General features: G+C 41.6%; 1 protein-coding gene across 1 annotated transcript; it reads right to left on the bottom strand.

Annotated features, from left to right (window-relative positions):
- Positions 1–68: 68 nt before the first annotated feature.
- Exog (exo/endonuclease G) lies at positions 69–27,337 on the bottom strand. The gene is made up of 5 exons (XM_017798927.2): positions 27,301–27,337; positions 24,220–24,359; positions 22,613–22,689; positions 18,777–18,891; positions 69–743 (listed from the first exon to the last, which is right to left on the bottom strand). Exons 1-5 carry the CDS (start codon positions 27,335–27,337, stop codon positions 306–308), a joined length of 807 nt encoding a protein of 268 aa, XP_017654416.2. The 3' UTR covers positions 69–305.

Raw genomic sequence — 27,337 nt, 5'->3', positions numbered from 1 at the left:
ACTGCCTGCATGTATGTGAGTACACCCGTGTCGTGCAACGCCACAGAGGTCAGAAGAGGGCTTCAGATTTTCCTGGAACCGGAGTTAAGGAACGCTCGTAGCTGCCATGTGGGTGTTAGGAATCGAACCCGGGTCCTCTGCAAGAGCAGTCAGTGTTCTCAACTGCTGAGTCATCTCTCCAGCCCCTCCATCATTTCTTTAGGAGCAAAGCTGCTGAACTCCATCTACCTGGAGAGCCACACCTGCTCCATTACAGGTGATTAGCAAAACCAGAGATGAAAACTAGGATGGCTTTTTCACTGCGCTTATGGCTGCTCCTTAGCTTTGAGTTCCTCTAGTTTCTTCTTATAGCGACTCAGGAAGTACTCGTCCGGCTCGATGCCTGCGTCCTTCAAAGTTTCCAGAACCTTTTCCAATCTGGCCACAGAACGGGCTGCCTCGATCTTCCTCGTGCTCAGGTACAGAGTGAACTCTTGGAAATCCAAGAGCTTACAGGTGTCCACAGAGCAAATATTCCGAATATCACAAGTTCTATCCAAATGGGGGAAAAACACCAGACCTGCCATCTTCTCTAAGTCCTGGAGGCTCACCTGGAACTCAGTTAACTGAGATTGGAAGCTGATGGCTTTATTGGGCACTACAAAGGCCCCCAGTGCCAGTGGTTCTTTAGACTCCTCGCTTCTTCGAGCCAGGATCACCTTGTAAAGATGTGAGGGGACTGCCACGTTGTCCTTGCCAATCACCTAAAAACAATGCAGCCAAATTAGTGATATAGGTTTCTGCAACAGTTCCCGAGTCTGTCAATGATTCTTAGATGTATTTTTCAAAATGGTTTTTATAAGCAACCTCACCCTATCCTGATGAATGCCAAAGATAATGAAAGAGACCCAAAGAAAAGAATATCTTAAAGGCCAGTTCTGACCACAGACTTTAAAATAACGCTACCCCAAAGATACATTTCTCTTTATCTCCTTATCAGAATTTCTGTTGCTCTAAACATACAAAGGTCTAAACTGCTGCTCACTCAGACATTCCCAGTTCTAGCAATAAACATATCGGCTTGGTTTATCAAACTTACCAAGAAACTAAACTGACAGCCTTTGAAGCAGCAGTAGACACACCAACCAACAATAGCATCTGGATCAGCTAGACTGCACTCACTTGTTTTTTTGTTTTGTTTTGGTGTTTTTTTGGTCTTTTTGAGACAGGGTCTTCCTGTAGCCCCAGCTGGCCTGGAACTCACTATGTAGAATAGGTTGGCCTTGAACTCACAGAGATTCACCTGCTTCTGCCTCCCGAGTGCTGGGAATAAAGGTGTGTGCCACCATGCCTGGCATGCAGCTCACTTTTTGAAATTAGATTAAATAGATTCAAATGTTCTTGCTTAGTTTCGCATGCTCTTGGACTATCAAACCCTGAACTTCTGAATTATGCTGTCGAATGAGACACTTTGGAAAGGTGGTCATGCAATGAAGAAGGCAGAGGCAGGGTCAGGCTGAGAAAACAACTGGTTGCCCCTGTAGGCTGGCCGTATTAATGAAATAACATTATTAGGAAACCTCGTCAAATGTCCTTCCAATATGCTTAAAAGCCTCATCTGTTGTCTAAAACACAAAAGCTGAACATCCATTTCCTTAATGGTCCCTGATAAAATGACACGACCCAGCTGAGCATGCTCACGGCCCTTCTGCCCCTCCCAGGCCTTCCTTGGTGTCAGCAGGCTTTCTTTCTTGATCAGACAGCTCTGCCAGCTACAGGATTCCCTGTTGGGAGCCCAACTGAGGCAGAGATGAGAGCTATGAAAGAGGACTATTCTCTGAGTTTACAAACTCCTGTCTACACAGCACCCAGACTGTGGCCAGGAGCTCCGTGGCCATCTGTCTGTCACACATGGAAGCCCCACTTCCACACCCACCTGTAGAACTGCAGGAGAGATCCAAGCACAAGAAAAACTTCTATAACCAGCTGTCTTCAAACATGCTGAAAGTGGTTGGTCAGGGTTCATTCAAAGGGAAATGTATGAACCTACACAATCTATAGCCCAAAATCCTCACCTCAGACACTAGAAACATAGGCAGGTTCATCAGGACAACATAAATTCTGAAGGTAACCATCTACATGTTCACATACAGTGCATATATAAATGGGGATCACACGCAATGGGCATACAAATGGGGATCACACACAATGGGCATATAAACAGGGATCACACACAATACGTATACAAATGGGGATCACACCCAATGAGCATACAAACAGGGATCACACACAATGAGCATACAAATGGGGATCACACCCAATGAGCATACAAACAGGGATCACACACAATGAGCATACAAATGGGGATCACACCCAATGAGCATACAAACAGGGATCACACACAATGAGCATACAAATGGGGATCACACACAATGGGCTTATAAACGGGGATCACAGATGGCCAATAAGTGCTAACTGAGCAGTGCTCAGGGGTTCTGAGCCTGGCTGGCACTGCTGGAAATCTAGAGCAGGAATAAGCTTTCAAGAAGTGCAACTGGAGCTAGTGAATAGTTCAGTTGGTAGAGTGTTTTCCTGGCATGAAACCCTGGGCTTGACCTACCAGCACTCCATAAATTAGGCATGGTGATATAGATGGTACATGACTGTAATCCCAGCACTCAAGAGGTGAAGGCAGGAGGATCTGAAGTTCAAGATCATCCTTGGCTACACAGTGAATTCAAGGCAAACCTAGACTACAAGTCTCATTTTTAAAAATTAAAATAGGAGCCAGGCATGGTACATGCCTTTCATTCCAGAGGCAGATGGATCTCTGTGAGATTGAGGCCAGCCTGGTCTACATAGCGAGTTCCAGGCCAGCTGGAGCTACTGGGAAGACCCTGTACTATATCAGAACAAAGAAGAAAGGGAATGAGAGGGAGAGAGGGAGGAAGGGAGGAAGGGAGGAGAGAAGGAAGGAAGGAAGAGAGGAAGGAAGGAAGGAAGGAAGGAAGGAAGGAGAAAGAAAACAAAGCAGAGAGAGAGAGAGAGAGAGAGAGAGAGAGAGAGGAGTGCATTGGCCTGCTCTTTAGCAGTTTATCATCTGAGAGGGAGCCAATACCCACAGCTTTCCCTATAGGCAGAATGTGGCTAGATGCTAAATAAAATAGATTATAAACAACAGCACTAAGGGGGCAGGGACCAAAACTGAGGGCACAAATACAGCTGAGCCATATTCTCAAGAGGATGTAAGTTGAAATGGGCTTCAAATGCTCTAAGCAGCAGCTGAGACCCAATCGGTAAGCAAACTCCTGGTGCCACCTGGTGGGCTTTCCACGTTACTGCAGCCAGCATAAGAACCCCTTGGGAGGCCTTCCACACCATTCATTTGATCATCTCTCCTCACTGGCTCTTTGTCCACAAAGTCTTCCTTGGACTTAAGACTTTAAAAGAAATCTTAAATTTTCAAAAATAATTAACTGGTCACACTCATTTGCTACCAACCAGAGCTTCGAATTCAGCTCATTAAATTCCAGCCAAAGGTATAGAAGTTTGACATTTTGTTTGTGGGTTTTTTTTTAAAACTCATGACAGCTACAGGACCTCCATTACTGCTGTTCTAAGGACTGAAGCCAGGGCTACAGCTCTAGTCTTTGACATAATTTTGAAAAACCTCATGGACACAGAAATTCCTACTCAGAACCATAAGGTTCACTCTTCCAGTCATGGCCTCCTCACAGTATTTCAAAGAGTGAAATACAACCCTACAAATAAGTGGAAACATGAAACCCACTCAGCACCTTGTCTGCAGTCTACTTTGTTCTCAGCAGGCCTGAAACAGAGACCGGATCTGTTTGGGAAATTCAGAAAACCCACTGTTTCTTCCTTGGACTTAAGACTTTTAAAAAATCTTAAAATATCTTAGGGCTATCTTCTTTATAGATAACTGAGCAATGCATATAAATTTTTCCTACTTTGAGGAAAATCAGAAGACTCCCAGAAAACATTCATAGACAGCATATAATACTGAAGCAAAGAAGTTCAGTGGACTAGACAGAGAACTGCTCAAGCTCTCGCTTTGCCACCAAACTGCACTTCATACCCACCTGCCTGTGTCTTCATTTATAAAAGAGGCACCAGCACTCCCCCAAATGCCTCCCTCATACAACTGTTATGAAGACATATTAGCTTGTTTACAAAAGAAAAAAAAAGGCTGGGCATGGTAGTGTACATCTATAATCCCAGAAACTTGGGAGGTAGAGGCAGGAGGATCAGGAGTCCAAGGCCAGCCTGAGCTATATAAGACACTGCTCAAACAAACAAATATTTAAAACTCATTGAGACCTATGTGAAAAGCTAATTATGTAGTGGGTGTCACTCAAAAATCAGGCTTCCAACTGCAACAAAACAAGACAAACAAACAAACAAAAAAAAGTTTTACTGAGGAATTGTGGAAAAACCCAGGCTCAATCAAGATTAGATCAGTTAAAAGTCGACAGCAGGTTTCAGGAGAAGAAATCAAGTTGAACACAAATGGCAGCAAAGGATTTCTATATGGCTTAACATGAACCAAGACTTTAGTATCAGTAAATCAGCAACAACCCTTTTCATAGAAGATTTAGGTATAAAAATACTTTACAAAGGAAACCTTTGCTACTATTAAATTACTCAAAAGCATCAAACTTGTCAAGACAAACAAAAATTGAAAATCAACTGGAAGTGACTAGAAAACCCAATACACGTAACAACTATACGTTGGCACTCATTTGTAACCTGAAGTTACTTCCTTCCTTCCAAAAGACAGAAACAACAATTTATCCCCATCATAACCAAAGTCTGGCCCCAGTCCCTGAAGAAGTTGGGAAGAAACACTACAGACTATGCCTGTATAAATGCCAGGTTTAATGTCATATATAGAGTTACTGTGCCTTAAATGAAGCTATTAAGCAGTGTCTTGGAGAAAAAAACAGGTACCTACTATAATTAGATAAATGTATTTGGTGACACCCCGCCCCAGTAAGACAAAAAATAATAATCAGTTACAAAAATAAAACTTCTGGGACACATCAAGACACTACACCCTTAAAATGGCAATCATGTAAAAGAAAGATATGCTGGTTGGAAAAAATGGGAACCGGGCTGGAGAGATGGCTCAGCAGTTAAGAACACTGTTCTTGCAGAGGACCCAGGTTCAATTCCCAGCACCCACATGGTGGTTAACAACCATCCGTAACTCCAATTCTAGGGGATCTGACGCCCTCTTCTGACTTCCTCAGGCACGAGGGCACCTACGTCCACGCAGGCAATACACTCATACACATTAAATAAATGCATGAGGTCTGATGGGGGGCTGGGGAGGTATGGATGGGGGAGGGGGTCTAAATTTGATTAAAAACTGTTGAATGAAATGTGCAAGAGCTCAATAAAAAATTTTAAAATAATAATAAATAAACTTTTAAATTTAAAAAAAAAAAGAGGGGGGAAACCATCCACACCTAAGAGGCCAGAAGGAGCAAGTGAGGAGGCCTGGGTGAAAAAAGGCAGCAGCAGGATGTGGTCAGTCCTGTCACCCCAAAGCCAGCTGACAGTTGGTAAGGCAGCGCAAACCTGAAGACAGAGCTCTCCAGTGGGCACCTGCTCGAGGCAATGGAGTGAGACCCTGCTCATTCATGGCAAAGCAAGTGTTGTCCTCCCAGACCATCCCAGCTAGGGTAAGAAGATAACCAGGAAGAACTTATTTTTCAACTACAACCAACAGACATGGAAATGAACAAAAGCTTCCTCTAAACCATAAAACAGGAGATGTAAAGAAAAATGCTCCCTTTCCCCTCAAAATTCCCAGGGCACATTTCCAGTTTCCCCCTCTCTAAGAACTGGTAGGAATCTGGACTGCAGTGCTATGAAGGGCGTGCTGCTAAACACTGCTCACATCACCACCACCACCAAGCCAAGAGAGCTGCCGCTCAACTCTCTTGTCAGGTCACCGAAGTGTTCAAGCCCAAATCTTCGGGTATGCTTCACCTATCTGTAATCAATCTCTTCTTGGAACCGGCACATCAGAGCAAGCACATGGGTGACCTCAACTGTAATAAAGGGGGTAATTCTGATTAGAGCTGTCAGATGACTTGCTTCTGATAAAATCACTGCCACTAATCTCCCTGGAGGCTCACATTCACTCAAGTTCTGCAGTGCTCTGATCCTCACCCACAGATTCTAACAGACATTTCTGCCAGGCTATAAGGAACCCTCCTCTTGGCCCATTTTCTGTTATTTCTGCATGTTAGCAAATACTACTTGCAACTACTCTCCATCCATGGCTTCTTTCATTACCTGACGGTCTTAAGTTCGCTCTGTGCTGGAAGACCATAGTCCCCCTTTGCCAGACCTCTGAGCGTCTCAAAGGACAATGCCCTGGAAAAGTCACAAAGACCCATGTTTGGCTCTCCCCTTGACAACGGTGAGCTATATGACCCGGATTTTACCCCTCCAATCCTGAATGTCCCTGTTTATAAAAAGATCGCTGCTACTTTTTGGTAAGGGTTATAATGAGGACTGGGACAGCATACATAAAGCTACTTACATGCTGCTGAGTATACACAGCCCTGAATAAATGCCAATTCATTTACTTCACTTCCTCCAAAGTCTAAACATAAACGATTCACTGTCTGGACAGAAAACTAAGTAAATACCCCATTTTTGTTGGGTCCAAATCCTAAAGTAAGGTTCAGAGTATAGCTGTAAACAAGCAATAAATATTAAATGGCCAAATGAGAAAACAAAACCCTTCCCAAACATTCTATATGTATAATCACCAAGCAGTCCCTTGGAAACCAAAATTCACAATTCAAATTATTTGTTCCTTAAGAGGAGCAGACTGATCTCAGGGCTGTGCAATGCTGTCCCCTTTCCCAGCACCACTAAAGGACATCACTGGATCCACATATGTTTTATTCTAAATTGCTACTTTCAAAAGGCCCCACTTGCTAGAGAGTTACCTGAATCTGTTAGCTGGGCATTCAAGGTTTCTGCCACCCAGCCCAAACCTTTCCCTCTCTTTGTCTCCTTTCCTACATGAATGCTCTAATTCACTGTTTCTCAGCACAGACCTTGCCTCTTCCTGAATCATTTCCTTGCCTAATCACAGCCCCAACCCATGTGTTTTCCTTAATGAAATTCTCCCCCAAGTTTATAAATGTGTGCACACAAATATTTTGCCCAAATAAATTCTTAAAATAGAAAGAACTTTAAGACATTTCCCCAATTTCAATACAAACTATCTCTTGCTCTATGCTAATAGATATACTAAAGAGCTTTACGTTCAAAATTTTACTTGAAATCAAGTCTGATCTGAAAAGTAATGCCAACACTGACTAAAGCTATCTTATTACAGAGAAATTTGCTAGTGAAAAATATATTAAAGTGGCACACGATAGGTCTCTGAGGAAGATGAAAATTAGATGACCCTGGAGATAGGGTCTTGTCAACACTGAACTTTCTGAGCATACACATAACGTACAATGGCTAGTAAGCAGGGTCTGTACATAGCCTTCTCGAAGCACACAGGGCCATAGGCAACAGGAAGAAAGGGCTTCCTGACTGTGAGCCACTAAGGTGGAGACTACATGCTCTGCTCTTTGAGCTTTCTCCACCCACTATAAAGGGCTAAAAATAAATGTGGTGAGCACATATGACAAGCCAAACAGCAGAGTGAACACTCAAGAGTCAACTTGTCACCCAGATCCTAGAGTCTAAATATCAATCTCCACAAAAAGGAAGCAGGACTCCGGGGGAGATGGCTGAGGGCAGGTTGGCCAAGATGACCCTGGAATATAGCCTTATACCAGAAAGCAGCTGATTAAAAAAAAAAAAAAAAAAAAGATGAGGCAAAGAACACCTGACTTGAAGGGGCTCCCACAAGTCAAAGCTAGGCAATCTAGCCAGGTGTGGTGGCACACGTCTTTAATCCCAGTATTCAGGAGGCAGAGGCAGGGGAGCTCTGTGAGATCAAGGCCAGCCTGGCCTCCATAGTGAGTTCCAGGCCAGCCAAGGCTACAGGAAGACCCTGTCTCAAAAAACAAATAAAAAAAGAAAAACAAATCTGGGCGAGCTGAACATCACAAAATAATCACAACAAACGGAATAAAACACACTATATAAAATCAAGGTATTACCACTGACATTGAAGGAAAAGCTCTAACAGTAGAATAGCAACTAGTAAATGTAGAACAAATAAGAATTATACAATGATCATTTAACAAGTACCGCAGTAAACAATCCAGGCAACAATCATCTGTAGATGCTAAAATTACTGGGTAAATTTAAACAGCAAGGGGCACTCACATAATCTCAGAGTATTTCCATAGATTACAAATTAATTTCAAAGGCAGAAATTGCGAAGAAACCTGACAAATACCACCTTGACCAAGTAACCAAAGTTAACATGCTGAAAAAAAAGACAATTGATATCATGTGCCTCCTTGTGGAGTGCTCCTGAAGGACACAAGCCCCCACCCCCGCAGGCTGTGGTTATCTACCTAAACCATAGCTAATCAGAAGAAAACAATGGGCAAACCTAAAGGGAAGATGTGCTACAAATCAACTGGCTTGTATCTGTTAAAATTTTTCATTAAACAATAGAGTAAGAGGCTGGAGAAATGGCTTGGCAGTCAAGAACACTGGCTGCTCTTGCAGAAGACCCTGGTTTGAATCCCAGCACCCAAATGGCAGCTAATAACCATCCCTAACTCTAGTTCGAGGGGATCCAACACCCTCTTCTGGCCTCTGTGAGCACTGTACAACCAATACATGCAGGCATAACACTCATACACATAAAATATAAACAAAATAAAATGCTTTAAAAAACAGAGTGAAAAGCCACTTCAGATTAAAGGGAACCAGAGAACATGACAGCTACATGCAACGTACACACCTGGATGAGATTCTGTACTGCATAAAGGACATCATCGAAGCAACCCGTGAAATTCAAATGGGGACCAATATTAGAGAATATTCTTACATGTCTAATTTCATAAATGTGATCATTATTCTGTTCTATGGACTATAGGAAGAAAGAGACAAGTTCATTGCAACCAGTTCTCAATGGTTCAGAGTAACAAAGAGAGGCGTGTGCCTATCTACACGGAAGAGGGAACAGACATGGAAAACGTCAGCAACTAGTGAATCTGGGTGAGACAGAGGAGAGCTCTGTGTTCTTTTCACTGTTCTATAACAAAATAATAAAATATATATGTAATAATTTAATAATAAAAATGTTTTATTTTCCCAAATATTAATTGGCTTTGCAAACACATGACAAATAAAGATTAAATGTTTCCAGGTCAAAAAGGCAGCTTGAAGTCAGGTTTTTGCTCTTCTCTCCTTCCACTCTAAAACATATGATGTGCACATGCACACATCACATGCACAGACACTGGCCAGAGTGAGATTTAAAAGACAGTCAGGAAAGTGCTTGGAATGCGGAATAGTATGTTAATGGGCTGAGAACTGTCATGAACTTCAGGAAGATGAAAAATGGAAGTGGCAATGTAGTTAAGACAGAACGAGTTGGAAGGAGCCAGAGCTCAGACGTTTGTCATTCCGGAAGTAGTGTCCCCAGAGAGTAAAGGGTGTTATGATCCAGGTGTGTGACTGAAAACTCCATCTGCAGAATTATTGTGCAACAAAAGCAATGTTCTTGTTCTGCCTCCGGGGTGAAGCTCTACCGGCGTGGTTCTCAAACCTGACGACATACAGAAAATGCCCCAGTGAGCCTGCATATGCACAGATTTCGGAGCCCCATTACTGGTGTCTTAAGACATTTTCAGATAAGTAAACACTAGAAAGTTTACCATCCAATGATTCTTCCAGACTCTGAGAATATACCCCAACACAACCAAAGAAAGGGGGGCTGGGGAACGTAAGATAAAGTGAAACTAAGCTAGAAATGTAATGAAAGAATGGCAGACGGACAGCTGACTTAAGACAACCTGCTCAATGGTCAGTTGTCATTTGCTCATTCCCCTTGGAATGCTGTTGTGGTAGGAGTTCCCTGGGGGCCAGGAAAAAAAAAAAAAAGAACAAAGAAAAGGCTCTGTGTTCTAATTAGTGTCAATGCACCCATGCACAGACTTGTTACACTCCTGTAGTCTTAATGTCACAGCCCTGCAGCCTTAGAATATTCAAGCAGTATAAATGCTACCATGTACGGGAGACAAAGAGGCTAGAATGATATAAAAGGCAAAACCTTACTGTGCTGGGGCTCAGACTCTGGATGGGAATGCACAAGAAAACTGCTTCCTGGAAGAAAAGCCCTCTTTCTCTCTCTCCACAAAGCACCTACAACAATATCCTTTCAGCCTCTGGACCACCCTCCCCGTTTTTTCTCCCACTGTTTTTTCTCCGGCTGCTCCTGTGACTCTTCTGATCATTCTCTTTATGCCCTCTGAAGCCTGAGTGCAGCAGGGTAGGGAATGATGTAATCTGCTCTCTGCATCCAAACTCACTTAGCTTACCCTAGCTGTAAATACCACCTGTGTGCTGACCACTTCCAAGCTGATCTCCACACTACCTCTCCTCAGATCCAAACTCATATCCTACCTACTCAGCACCTCCACATGGACATCAAGTAACCTCAAACTTACAAAGTCAAAGCACAATGCCTAGATCTATCCTCTAACCTGCTCCTCTCTGGTCTTATCATCTCTGGCTGCGAACATGATTTGACTTTTCCTCCTGTTTTACAGGCAACCCCAGGAAGCTCCTATCTTAAACTGAGGTCTAAGTCGGACATTTCTCATGTGTTACACCCCTCCAGTGATTATTTCTAGAGAACTCCACTAGCCTCTTAACTGCTCCCCTATTTCCACCTGCTCTCTTCACAAGCAGCTAGCCACTCTAGGTTTTACAAACAGAAACCAGATTATACCACTCTCCTGACCAAAACCCTGCAAGAACGTCCTATCAGCACAATCCAGGCATCTCCCCCAATTCACTGCCTTCTCTCATGCTGACTCTGCCCTGGTCATGCTGAGCAGACACTGTTCACTGAGTATCAGGTTCAGCCTCACCTGTCTGCCTCTACACTTGCTGTGTCCTCTTGCTAGAAAGCTCTCCACTTCATCCAGATTGCACCCTCTCTTCAGTTTCTGCTCAGGGCCACTTCCCGAGGGGCAGACCCTTCCTCTTCCTTTCTCGCCCTGCTTCCTCTTCCACAATCCTTTACCATTTTCTATATGGGATTTTTTAAAATATTTTATTTATTTATTTATTTATTTTTATGTGTATGAGTTATACACTGCATGTATGTGAGTGCACCCGTGTCGTGCAATGCCACGGAGGTCAGAAGAGGGCTTCAGGTTCCTCTGGAACTGGAGTTAAGGACAGTTAGTAGCTGCCATGTAGGTGCTGGGAATTGAACCCGGGTCCTCTGCAAGAGCAGTCAGTGCTCTTAACTGCTGAGCCATCCCTCTAGCCCCTCTACATGAGATTTTGTTGGCTCCATCAGGATTCTGTTTGTCTTTTTATTCTGGATCAGAAGCACTCGGAGCTATTGCAGGTACACACCAGAAATTTCATAAAATCTCACGGAATAGTTGGGTAAAATGGTGTGTGTCTGTAGACCCAGAAGGCTGAAGCAGGAGAAATACTTGAGCCCAGGAATTTCAAACCAGCCTGGGCAACACAGCAAAACCTGCACAAATAAATAATTAAAAGTATTGAATGAAAGGAAGAGGAGGGAAAGAAGGAAGGAAACAAAGTTAGAAGGCTCCAGGAATAAATAACACCTTCAAAAAGCTACTGCTTTCAAGGTTAAAGGATCAGAATCATCTGAATTGGAAAGTACAAGTGTGTCACTAGACACTTAAAACAGCAATCGTAATATCCCGCCACCTTCACCTTCCACATCTCAGCATTTCTGTTGTTGGTTGCAATACTTATCTTTCAAGTGGCACAGACTTAATGATATAGAATTATATTTACTTCTTTATAGGTTCAAACAACACTTATATATACATAATACTATAAATGTTGGTTTGTATTTTCAATAGACCTAAGATCATAATTTCAAGGGCCAACAAGAGCCAGACAGGAATGCAAACGAGTGAAGTAGGACAGGTAAGCACTCAGGCTGAGCTGAGAAATGTGTACCCCATCTAAGTGGACCCTCTTCTCTACACACTAGTGTTCATGACATATATGAACACTAGTGTAACTCTGCACACTAGTGTTTATATATGTCAACTGTCATCAATGCATTTAAGGTTGAAGAATGTTTTTTATTTGTTACAGATAGAGAATTGTTTCATATACTATTATCTAATATATAATGTTTTCCTTTTATTTCAATGAAATGTTTTTTTAGGTTTTTTTTTCATTTTTTAATGAAATCAACTTATTCTCATCCTCGTAGATTAAAAGAACCTAAAATCTGGGGTTATGTGAAATACCCCAATTACTAACATTACCAACTAATTCACAGACAACATACTGTCACCCAGTTAGAATATTTCTATGTGCTAGATGGCTCACAGGACACCTGTTTTACATTTGCTGCTACAGGCAAAATTAAATGTGTGACTGGGAGAATTGAAGCAATACAGGAAGTGAATTAAATAAAATTTATATATTTCCTACAGGTGAAATAACTGATAATAACTGACAAACCAAAGTTAAAAACCATAATGCGCCGGGCGTGGTGGCGCACGCCTGTAGTCCCAGCACTTGGGAGGCAGAGGCAGGTGGATTTCTGTGAGTTCAAGGCCAGCCTGGTCTACATAGTGAGTTCCAGGACAGCTGGGGCTACAGGGAGACCCTATGTCAAAAAGACCAAAAAAAAAAAAAAACACACAAAAAAAACCCAAAACTATAATGTATCCCTCTTTATTCTGAGATATAATCAACAGAAAGTCCTGTATGCTGGCACACACCTGTAATCCCAGCACTAAGGAAGATCATGTGTTTGAAGGTAGCCTGGGTTAACAGGAAAACTCTATCTAAAAACGCCAAAAAGCAAGACCTGTAAGATGGCTCAACAGGTAAAGGTGCTTGTCATGCAAGCCTGGTGACCTGAGTTCAACCCCTAAAACCTGTTGTCTGACTTCTGCATACACACAGAAGTCACATGGCACATGTACACCCCTCAAAAATAAAATTTTACAAAACCAAACAAAAACAATACACATATCCTTCATAGAAAAGAAAAAGAGATAAGAAAAAGGAAGAAGGGAAGGGAAGGGGAGGGGAGGGAAAGGGGAAGGGGGAAGGAAAAGGGGAAGGGGAAGAGGGAAGGAAAGGGAAGGGGAAAGGAAATGAAAGGGGAGGGGAAGGGAGGGGGGAGGGGAAGGGAGAGGAGAGGAGAGGGGAGAGGCAAAAGACAAACCATCAAAGACCCAGAAGACTGAACAGTGGACTGAACCACAGTGAGAGACTACCTTTGTATCTCGTATCTTTGGCAATGTGCTGGATAGCTTCAGTTGTCAACTTGATGCATCTGGGAAGAAGGACCTCAAATTGAAGAACTGTGCCCATGGAACTGGCCTGTGTGCATGGCCATGAGGCATTTTCTTGACTGTTGTGCCATGTGGGAGGGCTCAGCCCGCTGTGGGTGATACCACCCCTGGGCAGGTGGTCCTAGGTTGTACATGAAAACAGGCTGAGCAGAGACCAGAGGAGCAAGGCAGTAAGCAGTGTTTCTCCGAGGTCTGTGCTCCAGTTCCCGCCTCCACATTCTTGCCCTGAGCTCCTGCCTGACTTCCCTCAAAGATGCACGGTGCCTTGGAAGAATAAGATGAAATAAACCCTTTCCTCCCAAGGTTGCTTCCAGTCATGGTGTTAATCACAACAAAAGAGAAAACAAACTAGAAGAGGCACCATCTGAATTCCATGATGGTGTCATTTACTTTCACATGCATAGTACTTGAAGACTTATCATAGACACACTATGCATACAAAGCTCCATAATAATAAAACTTTAAAGTCCAAACTCACAGTTCATAAATAGCTTATTCAAAAATAATTTGGGAGTTACAGACAAAAAAAAAAAGCATCAAGATTAAACATTTTCAATATAAGTATTTAATTTCACAACTTTTTAAGTTGGGGCGATAGCTCATTTGTTAAAGTGATTGCTATGCAAGCATGAAGACCTGAGTTTGATCCACCAGAACTCACGTAAAAGTCAGGCACAGTGGCACGGCCTGTAATCCCAGCACTAGAGAGGAGGAAACAAGAGGATCTCTAGGCTTGCTGGCTGGCAAATAGCTGAATTAGAGGTTCAGCGAAGAGACTATCTCAAAAAATAAGGTAGATGGGCTGGAGAGATGGCTTAGCAGTTAAGAGCACCAGCTGCTCTTGCAGAGAACCTGGGTTCAGGTCCCAATACCCACACAGTAGCTAACAACCATCTGTAATGCCAGTTCCAGGGGATCCAATGCCCTCTTCTGACCTCCACAGGCACTGCATAACATGGGTACACTTATATACATGCAGGCATTACACTCAACCACATAAAATAAAAATAAATAAAGGTTAAAAAAAGAAAGAGAACTAATGAAAGTTGTTTATTTAAAGAAATTAAGAGGAATGGGGATGGAGAAATGGCTCAGCAATTTAGAGCATTACTGCTCTTGCAGAGGTCCTGAGTTTGAAGCCCAGCACCCACATTAGGCAGCTCACAACCACACCTACATACACGTGCACATACAAACACACAGATACGCACATACCTGTAACCAAAAATAAATGAATGTTTAAAAAAAAGAAAGTAATCAAGAATTATAGTTTGGGGACTATCATTTACAGTTCTGCACACCTTCCTCCCACATGACAGGCATGTCAAGATTTACTGAACTAAAGACTGGCCAATGTTAGCATCAATTGGCCCTATAATTTAAAAGAGACATGGAATATTTCCAGGCCTCAGAAGTCCAGAAAAGAAGACCTGCAGCCACCAAGGCTCTAAAATAAACAGAACCAAGACCTGCCTCCCATATCTGATCACTGTGATGCCACACACAGCAAGGAGAGCTGACAGGCTGCTAGAAACTGATAAACTAGTGAAGCCACGTTTAGTCTACTGACAGCTTTATATGTCCAGTATAAGAACTGAGACAAAAAAGATACACACCATCTTTATATTTTTTTCAGTTCTGAATTACAAAGAGAATTTGTAAAAACTCAAAGAACTCTCTTCTCCACTCATTGTCACCACCTGTTAATATTTTGCTTGATTTCTTTATCATTCTTTCTTCTGCTGTCCCTAAGTTTTTTTTAGATTCACTCACAGACATGCCATGCCCTTCTACCCCCAACACTTCAGGTTGTAATTCCTAAGAATATGGATGTCAAGACATGGAAGTACAGGGGGTGGAGAGATGGCTCAGCGATTAAGAGCACTGGCTGCTCCTGGAAAGGAAATGGATTTGTTTCCCAGCACATGGCAGCTAACAACAATCTGAAACTCCAGTTCCAGAGGATCCAACGCCCTCTTCTTGCCTCTGCCGAGATTGCATGACATGGGTGCACTTACATACATGCAGGCAAAACACTCATACACATAAAATAAAATAAATAAAACAAAATAAAATGCAATTATCTAGTCTCCAAACTGCACGAGGCCAACTGTCCCAAAAGCATCCCTTTTGGTTCTTGTCTCCGAGATCAATCACACTGCACGTTTTCTTTCATGACTCTTTGGTCTCCGTTAATCAGGAACAGCTGGCTTTCCAGCCTTTGCTTTTCACGACACAGCCCCTGTCTTTCATGAAGCACAGTCCCAGTTTTATAGATTCACCTGGGGTTTGTCTTTTTCCACAAGATGGAATTCAATGCTGTGCTTTTTAGCAGAAACGGCACACACAGAAGTGATCTTCCTGCTCACTACATTGCACCGGAGGTGCAGCTTCAGGAAGTCCCATTATTGGCAACATGAACCTGATCGTTTCTTAAGGAGGTAAAGTTATCATTTCTCAACTTTTTGATTATTAAATAACTTATGGGAAGATAAAACCTCCACTAGTTTCAGCACCCACTCATGATGCCTGCCTGAATCACATGTTACTGTGGTAGCTGTGAAATGATCTGTGCAACTTCCATTCCTGTGGGTTTATTAGCTGACATTATTCAGGAAGAAAAACTCTGCCTGACAACCCATGTATTTATTTATTGATACTATGGATTCTTGGGACTGCAGAGATGGCTCAGCGGTTAAGAGTACTGGTTGCTCTTTCAGAGGACACAGGTCCAGTTCCCAGCATCCACATGGCAGCTAACAATTATCCGTAACTCTGTTATAAAGGATCCCACCCTTTCCTGGCCTACGTGGGCATTACACAACATAGGTGCATACACATACACGCAGGTAAACACTCACATACATAAAATGAAAATAAATAAAAATTTTAAAAACAGTATGGATTCATATTTAACTCTATAGGCTTATGATCCATCCTCATCTCTAGTCACAGCTGTGGCAGGTGGGTGCTCCTTCAAGCTGGGGTCTCTGTTCTTCCAACAGGCTCCTGCCACTCATCTGAACACTTCCTTGCTTTCTGGCACAAAATGTTCCCTTTTTGAACTTTCCCTGTACCAGCTCTAGAATCAGTCATTTCTCTAAAGCGCTAGAACCTTTCAGCAAGAGGTGATTTCTCAGAAACCAAGACCTGTTCATGGCTAAAATATGTCACTACTTCTAGGCCTTTTCATCAAAGAACTAGGAGACACATGTTTTTATAGGTTGTAGTCAAATTATATTCAACAAGAAAAGCAAAACATTGAAAAAAATTTCCACTACTGATGTGAGCAACACATAGTTAACAGAAAGACCACACAAAACCATGTAGGACACTGAACAGAGTTAATTTTTCTTTTTATACTATGTAAAATTTTCTTTTACTACAAGTCGTATAAATCTCCCAATTTTATGAAAGCAAAACACACAAAAAAATGGCAACTCCATCGTCTCAGGTTTACAAGTCACCAATCTTTTTTAAAAAATTTTTTTATTATTTTTATTTTATGTGTATGCATGTATTGCCTGCATAAGTAAGTGCCAGGTTTACAAGTCACCAATCTTTTTTAAAAAATTTTTTTATTATTTTTATTTTATGTGTATGCATGTATTGCCTGCATGTAAGTAAGTGCACCCGTGTCGTGTAGTGCCTGTGGAGGTCAGAAGAGGCTGTCAGATCCCCTGGGACTGGAGTTACAGACAGTCGTTAGCTGCCATGTGACAAGTCACCAATCTTTTTTGGTGATAAGAGTGAAGGAGATTTAGCAAAGTCAAGAATAATTATATCTGGAAATTAAGAATACAGACAGTTTCACACATTTTTAGTTCTAAGATTACAAAAAATACTGAAATTAGCAAGTTGGTCAGAAAACTTAAAATGAATTAATTTTAAAATACTAATTCTCTGCCTTCCTTCACCACCATTTAGCATTACTGGATTTCTACAAGGGTGTGGTATCCTGGAAAACAAGTTTCCACCATTCCCACTCCACCAACAGAGGTGACTGGATCAGTACTGCATGTGAGAAAATGAAGAAGGCTATTCCAAGAACCTGTGTGAAGACACTGGATACCTACATGTCATGGCACATCCAGTCATCATGAGCAAGTCAGGTGCAACAGAACAGGCTCCAAAGTTTGTTCATCTACTTTTCAGAATCTGCTTCCTAAGTTTGAAATCACAGACTTTCGTAATTGCTTAACCTAACCAGCACTTACTAAATATATACTCTTCCCAGAACTAAGTGTCCCCCCCAGGTACATCTCTGCTCTTTGTTCTGCCTCTTCCCCTGCCCTACACTGACCTTGAAGTGTAGTGAGTCACTTTAGCCACCCTCTGGGCAGAATCCTCGGGGTACTTCTCCATGGTGACATTCAGTGTTACGATTTGTGGGCAGAGCACTCTGCTCCGTAGATGCACTGCAGATGCACTGCAGAGACGTGTCTCTGCGATGCTTAAGAACCCCACACTGGAAGTCTTCACAGCATCTGCTCTCGCATGTCTTTCCCACCACTGATCACATGCTCCCATACATTTCACCTGTTTCCTTTCATCTACAAAGTGTTCCAGTGTCTTCCATGTAAAAAACAGCTTCACTAGCCAGGCGTGGTGGCACATAACTTTAATCCCAGCACTCAGGAGGCAGAGGCAGGCGGAGCTCTGTGAGTTTAAGGACAGCATGGTCTATATAGTGAGATCTTGGCCAGCTGGGGTACGGGGAGACACTGTCTCAAAAAGACCAAAAACACCCCTGAAACTTCATCTTTTAAAAATCCAAATTTCTGGCTGAGCATGGTGGCACATGCCTATAATCTAGCACTTGGGAGACTGCATTAATCTCAGATTATATATATATATTTTAATATTTTATTTATTTTTATTTTATATGTATGAGTGTTTTGCCTGCATATATGTTAAAGTACCACATGGATGCAGTGCCCGTGGCAGCCAGAAAAGAGCATCAGCTCCTCTAGAACTGGAATTACAGATGGTTGTCACCTATCATGCAGGTGCTGGGAACCAAACCCAGGTCCTCTGCCAAGAGCTCCAGTGCTCTTTAACAGCTGAACCATCTCTCCAGCCCCAAAGATTACCCTTCAAGGTAGATTGCTGCTGAATGTCTCTCTCCCTCTAACTGTAAGCATCTTGCTTTATCCATCACTGTATCCACTATGCCCACTATAGCCCTAATAGGTGTTCAATAAATGTTGAATAAATGAAGTCAAACATAGAACATCAAATGATACTGTGATTTCCACAAACGACATAAGCTTGAATGCTACAAGCCCCTACCTGGTAACTAACTGCTTTCTTTCCATCATTTCCAGTATGAGGTAAGGTTAAAGGTCCCGATACTATCCAAACATCTTCAAATCTGTCAGTTAGTTCACGACAATACATTTCTATTCTGAAAAACAAACCAAAAACGTGTTATATTTTCATAGGCATACATCCAAAGCATCAAACCCTATCAGTTCCCTGGAAAAGACACCAAGATATTTCACTTAATAAATTGACTTAGGGAGGTATGGTGGCACATGCCTTTAATCCCAGCACTCAGGAAGATAAAGGCATGCAGATCTGTGAGTTCAAGGCCAGTCCAGTCTACAAGTGAGTGCCGTTCCAAGGTAGCCAGGGTTACATAGTTAAGACCTTGACTCAAAAAAAGAGAAACAACTTAATATAGCAGAAAACATTATTATCATATAAGCAATGATTTCCCCTATAGTTTTACCGGAAAAAAATTAAGAGTCAAAAAGTTGGTGCAAGCCGGGCGTGGTGGTGCACGCCTTTAATCCCAGCACTCAGGAGGCAGAGGCAGGCAGATCTCTGTGAGTTCAAGGCCAGCCTGGTCTACATAGCGAGTTCCAGGCCAGCTGGGGCTACAGGGAAACCCTGTCTCAAAAAAAAAAAGTTGGTACTAGGGAGATGGCTCAGCAGTTAAGAGCACTTGCTGTTCTTACAAAGGACCAGTTCCCAGCACCTATGTGGTGACCCCCACAAGCGGTGCACATACATGGTACACTTAGATACATGCAGGCAAACACTCATACACATAAAATAAAAAATAAATAAACAATGTCCAGAACTGAAACTTTGTTAAAACATTTATCAGGGCCATAGCTCAGTTAAAGGATCTGCCTAGCCTGCAACAAAGCTCTGGGTTCAAACCCCAGCAGTGCAAAAAAACAAAAACTGTCTATGCCATAGTTTTCAAGTAAGTATTTTTTAAGAGTTGCATATCATTCTGACAAAGTCAATATACTTTATTTAACTATGTGTTTATTTTAATGTTTCTTCAATATGATATTAATTCAAGATAAATTCAAAGGACAGAATTACTGAATATTAGAATTACTGAATATTTTAATGATTCTTCATGATATCTAAAACTTACGCTTAATATTTTTAAATTTTAACTTATTTATTTTATGTGTATGAATATTTTGCCTATACGTATGTAAGTGCATCTGTGTGCAATGCCAGTGCTTTTAATCTCTGAGCCATCTCTCCAGCTCCAACTTAACATTTTTAACCATACTACATAAATTCACTCTAAACTCCAAAATTTGACCTAGCAATTTCACCAGTCTTTACAATACTGGAATTTACTATATAAAAACTTTTTTTTTTCAAATTTACCAGATAAAAATGCCAAGTAGTTCTAATATGCACTTTTTTTTAAGGTTTCCAGCTTTTAATTTTTGACATAATATAGAGAACGAGAATAGTATTTCACTTTCAACTTATGGGAGATAATCACATTCAAATATGTTTGGATTTGACAACCTGCTGTCACAATACTAAAGAAATTTCATTAGATAATCAAGTATCCTTTGGCTGCATGAGCCAATGTATTCGTTGTAAGTTGTTTAAAAATGCAGTCTGGCTGGGTGTGGTGGCACATGCCTGTAGTCCCAGCACTTGAGAGGCAGAGGCAAGTGGATCTCTTGTGAGTTCAAGGTCTACATATTGAGTTCCAGGTCAGCTAGGGCTACAAGGAGACCCTGTCTCAAAAAGACCAAAAAAAAAAATGCAGTCTGTTGGGCTTCAAATTATTAAAGAATATCAAGATTATGTAGACATTCATCTTACTCTATTTCATCCCATTTCAAAAGCTGAAGATAAAATTGCACCCTGCAATACTCCTGAGACTACACCTCCTTTCACTCACTTATAAAAGTCAAAAACTAAACTGCAACTTCCTAAGACATAGCTATTTCTAGCACGTACTGACATAATCAAGAAAGACTACTAGACAGAACTTAGTGATTGCTTTTATATTTACACTTTTCAGCATAATACATCTTTCCTAAGAAGACAAAAAAAATATTAACAACTTGGATTTCCCTTATGGAATGTAACACAACAGTCTCTCTTACTTTCTGACCTTCATAAAGTTCAATTGTCTCCGGTGGAAACTACCTACATGGCACAGTGCTATACAATTATTCCAGAGAGCTGTGTATTTAGGTTCACAGCATGATATCAACACAGGAGTAATATGTACATTCAGATACTGCCTTGAAAGTCTCTAAAGGAGAGAACAATATTTGTCACCACTCCTCAGTCTCTTATCTAAAACACAAAATCAAGTTAGTTTTTTATAGAGCAAATACCCAATTACAATGTAAAGTTTTCCTTCCCTACAAAGATATCCTTTAGGGGAAAATGTCCAAAACTCCCATAGGTAGGGAAAAATGTCAAAACACTCCCATAGGTACGCAATCAGCAAACAGAACATGGAAGGAAACACGACCAGAAAAACATCCCATATCTCCAACAAATAAGTTAGAAGGAAAAAAGGGAAGGAAAACCTTGAAAAGGGATTGAGAAGCTCTGCCAACTAAACCCAGGTACAGCTCTTGGTTGAATACCACCACTACCAACAAAAGGATACCCGGAGAAATTTGAATACTGTCGAACTAGTAACAAAAAATTATGGTTAATATTTTTAGGGGTAATAATAGTACTATGGGTAACATTTTAAAACAAAATTTTCTCATGAAAATATATATTAATAAAGTCATATGTTGTAATCTGAGGTGGGGAGAGTATATTAGATAAAACATATGTTACCATGATTAATAACTATTAAAGTTGTTTAGGACTCGTTTTATTTACATGTATGTGTGTGTTTTTATATATGCATACATATGTGGGCTCACGTACCCAGGAAAGCCAGAAGGAGGTATTGGATCCCCTGGAGCTGGAGTTACAGGTAGTTGTGAGCTGCCCAACATGGGTGCTGGGAACCGAACTCCTGTCCTCTGGAGCAGCAAGTGCTTTTAACTGCTGAGCCATCTCTCCAGCCCCTGAAGTCTTTTAAGTATGGGGTATTTTCTTTCTTTCTTTCTTTCTTCCTTCCTTCCTTCCTTCCTTCCTTCCTTCCTTCCTTCCTTCCTTCCTCCCTCCCTCCCTCCCTCCCCCCCTTCCTTTCCTTTTCTTTTCTTTTTTAGTGGTACTGAGGATGGAACCCAGAATCCCTGCCCATTTGAGGCAAGTAGTCTACCACTCAGTGACACCCCATATTATCTAAGTACTATATGAGAAAAGCATAGCTGTCTGAAACAACCTTAATCAGTGCTAATCTTAGATGTTTAACAGGACAAACTAACAGAACTTGTTAACAATGTCAGAAAAAGGTAAAAAGCCCAGATGATTTTCCACCAAAAAATGGCTAATGGCTATGCTGAACTGTACCCAAACTTTTCTTTTAAAAGGATCAGGAACAGGCCAGGAGGGGTGGTGCTCACCTGTCATCTCAGCACTCGGGAGACCGATAAACAAAAAACACAAGTTGAAGGCCAGACTGGACAGCTGAGACACTGTCTCCATAAACAAAAGGTTAAGGACAAATAAAGAAATAAAGTGCCTTTCCTGAATACCTTGCCTCAGTTATTAGCAGGAATATTATTTTGGGTAGTTTCTCTCAAAATCTGACTTTTGAGCAGTGGCAAACATACCAAAGAGGCAGGCTAGCTTTTGAAGTCTGTTCTCCCACACAAAGCTATATTCCCAAAATGTAGCAAAGACAATGGCCTTTCAGTGGGGACAGCGTCTGAAAAACACAGACAGCAGATACACAAGGCAGCCTCCTGTCACACCATTCACCTTCCACAGCTTACCTATTCCAGTATCCAGAATTATTATCAAAATCCTGCGGCACAATATTAGAAAGGTAAAAGGTTTCAGCCATGGCTTTCTGTGAAAAGAAAACAGCATGTTATCCTGAAATGTCTTCCCCTTAAAGATATTTCACAAAGCAGACCCAGACAACCAGTTCCTTATCCACACCAGGGCTGGGGATCTAACCCATGGCCTTATTCAGCCAGGCAAGCACTCGACCACTGATCTACAATCTCCAACCCACTAATACTTATTTAGATAAGTGAAAGTCACAGGTATTCCAGGACAGAAAACTCTATAGCGATTATGCAAAATAAGAACTAAAGGACATGGGTGAGATGGCTCAGCAGGTAAAGGCACTTGCTACACAAGCCTGATGACCCAAGTTCAATCCCCAGAAACCTATTTAAAGCTGAAAGGAGAGAACCAATAATAACAATATTGTCCTCTGGTCTTCACATGTGCACCATGGCTCACATGTGTTCACACATGATAAATAAAAATGTTTCTAATTAAAAAAAAAAAAAAGAACTATAAGTTGGAAGTTGGGTATAGTGATATATCTGTAATCCTAGTACTTAAGAGGTAAAGGCAGGAGAATCAGGGCCATCCTAAGCTATATAAGTTCAAGGACAGCCTGGCCTACACGAGCTTCTATCTCAAAAAAGGAAAAAATAAGAATTATTAGCTTGTTGTTCCCGGCTTTGCTTACCATTTATAACTTCCAAACTCCTGATGTTTATAGATTCCAAGGACTAAAGGTTTTAATATAAAGCTCAAGACTACAGGGCTAGAGAGATGGCTCAGAGGTTAAGAACACTGGCTGCGCTTGCAGAGGACCCGGGTTTGATTCCCAGCACCCACATGGCAGCTAACAACCATCTTTAAACTCTAGTTCCAAGGGATGTGATGCCATCTTCTGACCTCCACGGGCACTGCATGGCACAGGTGCACTTACATACATGCAGGCAATACACTCACACACATAAAACAAAAATAATAAAATATTTTAAAGCCCAAGAATAAATCCTGAGTTTAAGCCTCTAGCAGAGTTACTTGTCACAGATCAACATTAATTCAAACATTAGTTTAAAACTGGCTGAGAAAAGTTCCTTGCTTCCCAAGTGTCTAGCCACCATGACTTCATTCACTTCACATGTCTAATGTACATACAGGAGGCTTCACCTCATTGCATTCCTTCACAGTGATCTGGAAGTAATTGCTTCTACCACTGTGACCAACTCCTTAAGCAGTAGCTCTCAACATTAGAGGTTGTTAGAGACTGACTGATGCATTACTATTCCAGCTGTAGTACAGGTCTGAAACTTCTCAAAATAAAAACGAGCAAGCTAAGGGCTAGGGTGGAGCTCACTGGTAAAACGTCTGCCCAGCATACATAAAGCCTAAAATCAAAAATAGAAAAGAAAAAGTAAATGAGCAGCTTGAGCTCCCAGTGGCCTCTCGGTTCCCCTTTACAGTTAGAATTTAGTTGTTGGAGGAGAGACAGACAGACAAGGATATTCTCAAGTTTTAAGATCTGGCATCTAGAGGTTTATCTCTAAGTCCCACAGCCCCACACTGTCATCCCTCTCAGAAATATGCCTACACTTGAAAATTTGTTATTTCCTGCTGGTGCCATATGTCCTCGTGACCAGCCACTTGCAACATAGTCCTCATTGAGCGCACTGAAGGCCGACGGGATAGTGGGATCAGGCTTGAATTTACAATGTTTTCTGTCTGCGTCACCTGAGGAAAAACACAAAACGGTTATCTATGGGTCCCCTAAGCCATATCCCTCCCTCATATCCCCCCACTATTCCCAATTTCATGTGTTCAAAACACATTAATTATATGCATGCATGAAATTTTCAATTTTTAAAAAAATATTTTATTTTTATTTTAGTATATGAGTGTATTGCCTGTATGTAAGTGCACCCATGTCATGCAATGCCTGTGGAGATCAGAAGAGGGCATTGGATACCCTGGAACTGGAGTTACAGACAGCTGTTAGCTGCCATTTGGGTGCTGGGAACCAAATCTGGGTCCTCTACAAGAGCAGCCAGTGCCCGGAGCTAGAGAGATGGCTCAGTAGTTAAGAACACTGGCTGTTCTTGCAGATCAGGGTTTGAATCCCAGCACCCACATGACAGCTAACAACTGTCCATAACTCCAGTTCCAAGGGATCCAACAACCTCTTCTGTCCTCCACAGGCATTGCACAACATGCGTGCACTTACCTACATGAAGGCAATACACAGATACACATAAAATAAAAATAATAAATAAAATATTTTTTTAAAAAAGAGCAGCCAGTGCCCTTAACTGCTGAGCAATCTCTCCAGCCCCCAAATTTTCAATTAAAAAAAAAAAACTCATGTACTGTATTTTGCACAGTTATATTCTGACAAGCTTATATGTCAACTAAATAATGCATAAAGGATAAATATAGAAACAAAACAACTGGTTCTGGGCAGGCTCAGACTGGAGGAAGGACGGTATCTCTGATCTCTTGCTTACTGCCTTTAAAGTTAGGACAAAATAAACATTTAAGTTAGGCGCTCTATCCAGAAATTCCTAAAACAGATTATCTGAGTACTACATGGAAGAAAAGAAACGTTGATTTCTGCTGATTTTCTGATCTGCAGAACAGTCTGCCATGCAAGGCATGAGCAAATCCCAACCTTACGTTTTGCCAGTAATTAGGTCAGACCTTGTTAAACCATCTTGGTGAATGGAATATACTCAGACTGCTACACAAAGAAATTAGGATGGAGATGAATGAAATTACTGATTACAATGTCCTTTCACTGAGCCAAAAACTTAAGTGACCAGATTCCAAGGTTCACTGTAATTTACCCAACTCCTAGCTTTTTAGAATCACTTCAAAAGAAAAAAATTAATGATACAGAGGAATTATCATTAAGTAAACTTCTAAGTGTCATTTACTCTGAAATCACTTCCTTGAATGCCTAGTTACCTTTGGTGCTTGCTGCCTTTCAAAACTTATTTGTGGGTCTGGGACTGGTGGCACAGACCTGAAATCCCAGCTACTTGGGAAGCTAAAGTAGGAAGATTACAAATTTAAGGAACTTAGTGAGGGGCTATCTCAAAATAAAAAGGTTAAAAAAAAAAAAAGGCTGGGGAATTCATAGCTCAGAGGTCAAATACTTGCCTAGTATATAGGGGGCCCTATGTTCTACCCCCAATACCAAAACAAAAATGGCAAACTTACATGGAGGGCTTTCCAAACACCTAAGAAGATGCATTCCTTGAGAAAAGAAGTTAACTGACTTCTATCAGGTGCCTAGTGGCCTTACCAAAGAAGGTATACCAAGCAGTGATCAAGGTTTCTATGCACTGCATAGATTTGGACTACAAGTCAGTATGAAGGCCTGTCTGTAGCCTCAGCCTTTTACATTTGATGCACCTCTGTCAGTACCAGGACAACCTTCCCATAGTCCCCTAGAATGCAGGCAGGTGAGCTGATTCATTCTTCTCTAGGAATGTAGCCCTTTGTGGTTCTAAGTTCATGTATGGGAGTTGGATGAGCCCCAGAACTTTCCTTCAATCCTTCCTTCCACCCTATAGGACTGGAGTCTCTAAGGCAAATTTGCTGGAATTGCCCTTATTTCTCTAAACTCTGGCTTTGCTCCAAACATTGGCTTGGCAATTCTCCACTATTCTGTTATCGCTTCATATTTTCAAGTGATTTTAAAAAGCACTCTTCATCTACTGCTAGTAACATACCTTATTCCTTTCAGCAGGAGAGTTAGTTTGAATAAAAACTCTGACCTTTAACACCGAAGACTTTTAACACCAAAGTCAAGAAAGACCCAGGAATGTAAAGCCAGATGAGATAGCACAAGTCTGACTTCCCAGCTCCCACAGGAGCATGGGAAGTGGAGACAGGAGAGTCCCCAGAGGGCCACAAGACAGACAGCCTAGAGCATACGTGGCAAAGAGACCTATCTCAAACATAGAGAGCAAAGACCGATACCCAAGGTTGTTCTCTGCATAATGTGTGTGTGGCCGCACCATGATGTGTACGTGGCCACACATACCATGGCACACGTGAGGCGATCAGGGGACAATTCTGTGGAGTTGGTTTTCTCTCCTTCCACTTTGATGCAGGTTCCAGGGTCATCAGGTTTAGGCAGCAAGCCCCTTTACCTGCTGAGCCATCTCATCAGCCCCAGAGCACACATTTTAAAATAAAAAAGAAATAATATATGGGCCTTATAGTCAATGCCGACTAACAAAGTAGGAATGAAACTACCATCATAAGCAGGGTGTGGAAGGGTAAGCCTATAATCCCAGTACTTGGGAGGTAGACACAGGAGAATCGAGTTTAAGATCATCCTCAGCTACAAAGATAGCTAATCTGAGGCCAGCCTGGGCTACATGACACCTTATCTCAAAAGACCAAACAAACTATAGCAAAAAGTAATATCGTTGGGGCTAGAGAGATGGCTTAGCACTTAAGAGTGCTTACTTCTTAGCCCAGGTTCAGTTCCCAGAACAAATATGGTGGCTCACAACTGTTTGCAACTCCAGTTCCAGGGGATCTGATGTCCTCTTCTGACCTCCACAGACTACCACACTCACGTGGTACACATACAAACACTCAGGTACACACACATACACATTAAATAAATAAAATCTTTTTAAAAAGTAATATCCTGACCTACTGAGGGGAGTGGCAGTAGCGGACCTCATGGCGTGCAT

This window comes from Nannospalax galili, unplaced genomic scaffold (assembly GCF_000622305.1).
Source record: "Nannospalax galili isolate Female #2095 unplaced genomic scaffold, S.galili_v1.0 scaffold951, whole genome shotgun sequence".
NCBI lineage: Eukaryota > Metazoa > Chordata > Mammalia > Rodentia > Spalacidae > Nannospalax > Nannospalax galili.
The sequence above is the reverse complement of the archived record's forward strand: the minus strand, read 5'-3'. Positions and strand labels throughout refer to the sequence as shown.

Coding starts and splice junctions, on each gene's coding strand:
- Exog (XM_017798927.2), bottom strand. CDS start 27,337: ATGCACGCCATGAGGTCCGCTACTGCCACTCCCCTCA. Junction 22,690..24,219: donor GAAATAACAAATTTTCAAGT/GTAGGCATATTT, acceptor TTCTTTTCACAG/AAAGCCATGGCTGAAACCTT. Junction 744..18,776: donor AGAAAGCAGTTAGTTACCAG/GTAGGGGCTTGT, acceptor CATTGTTTTTAG/GTGATTGGCAAGGACAACGT.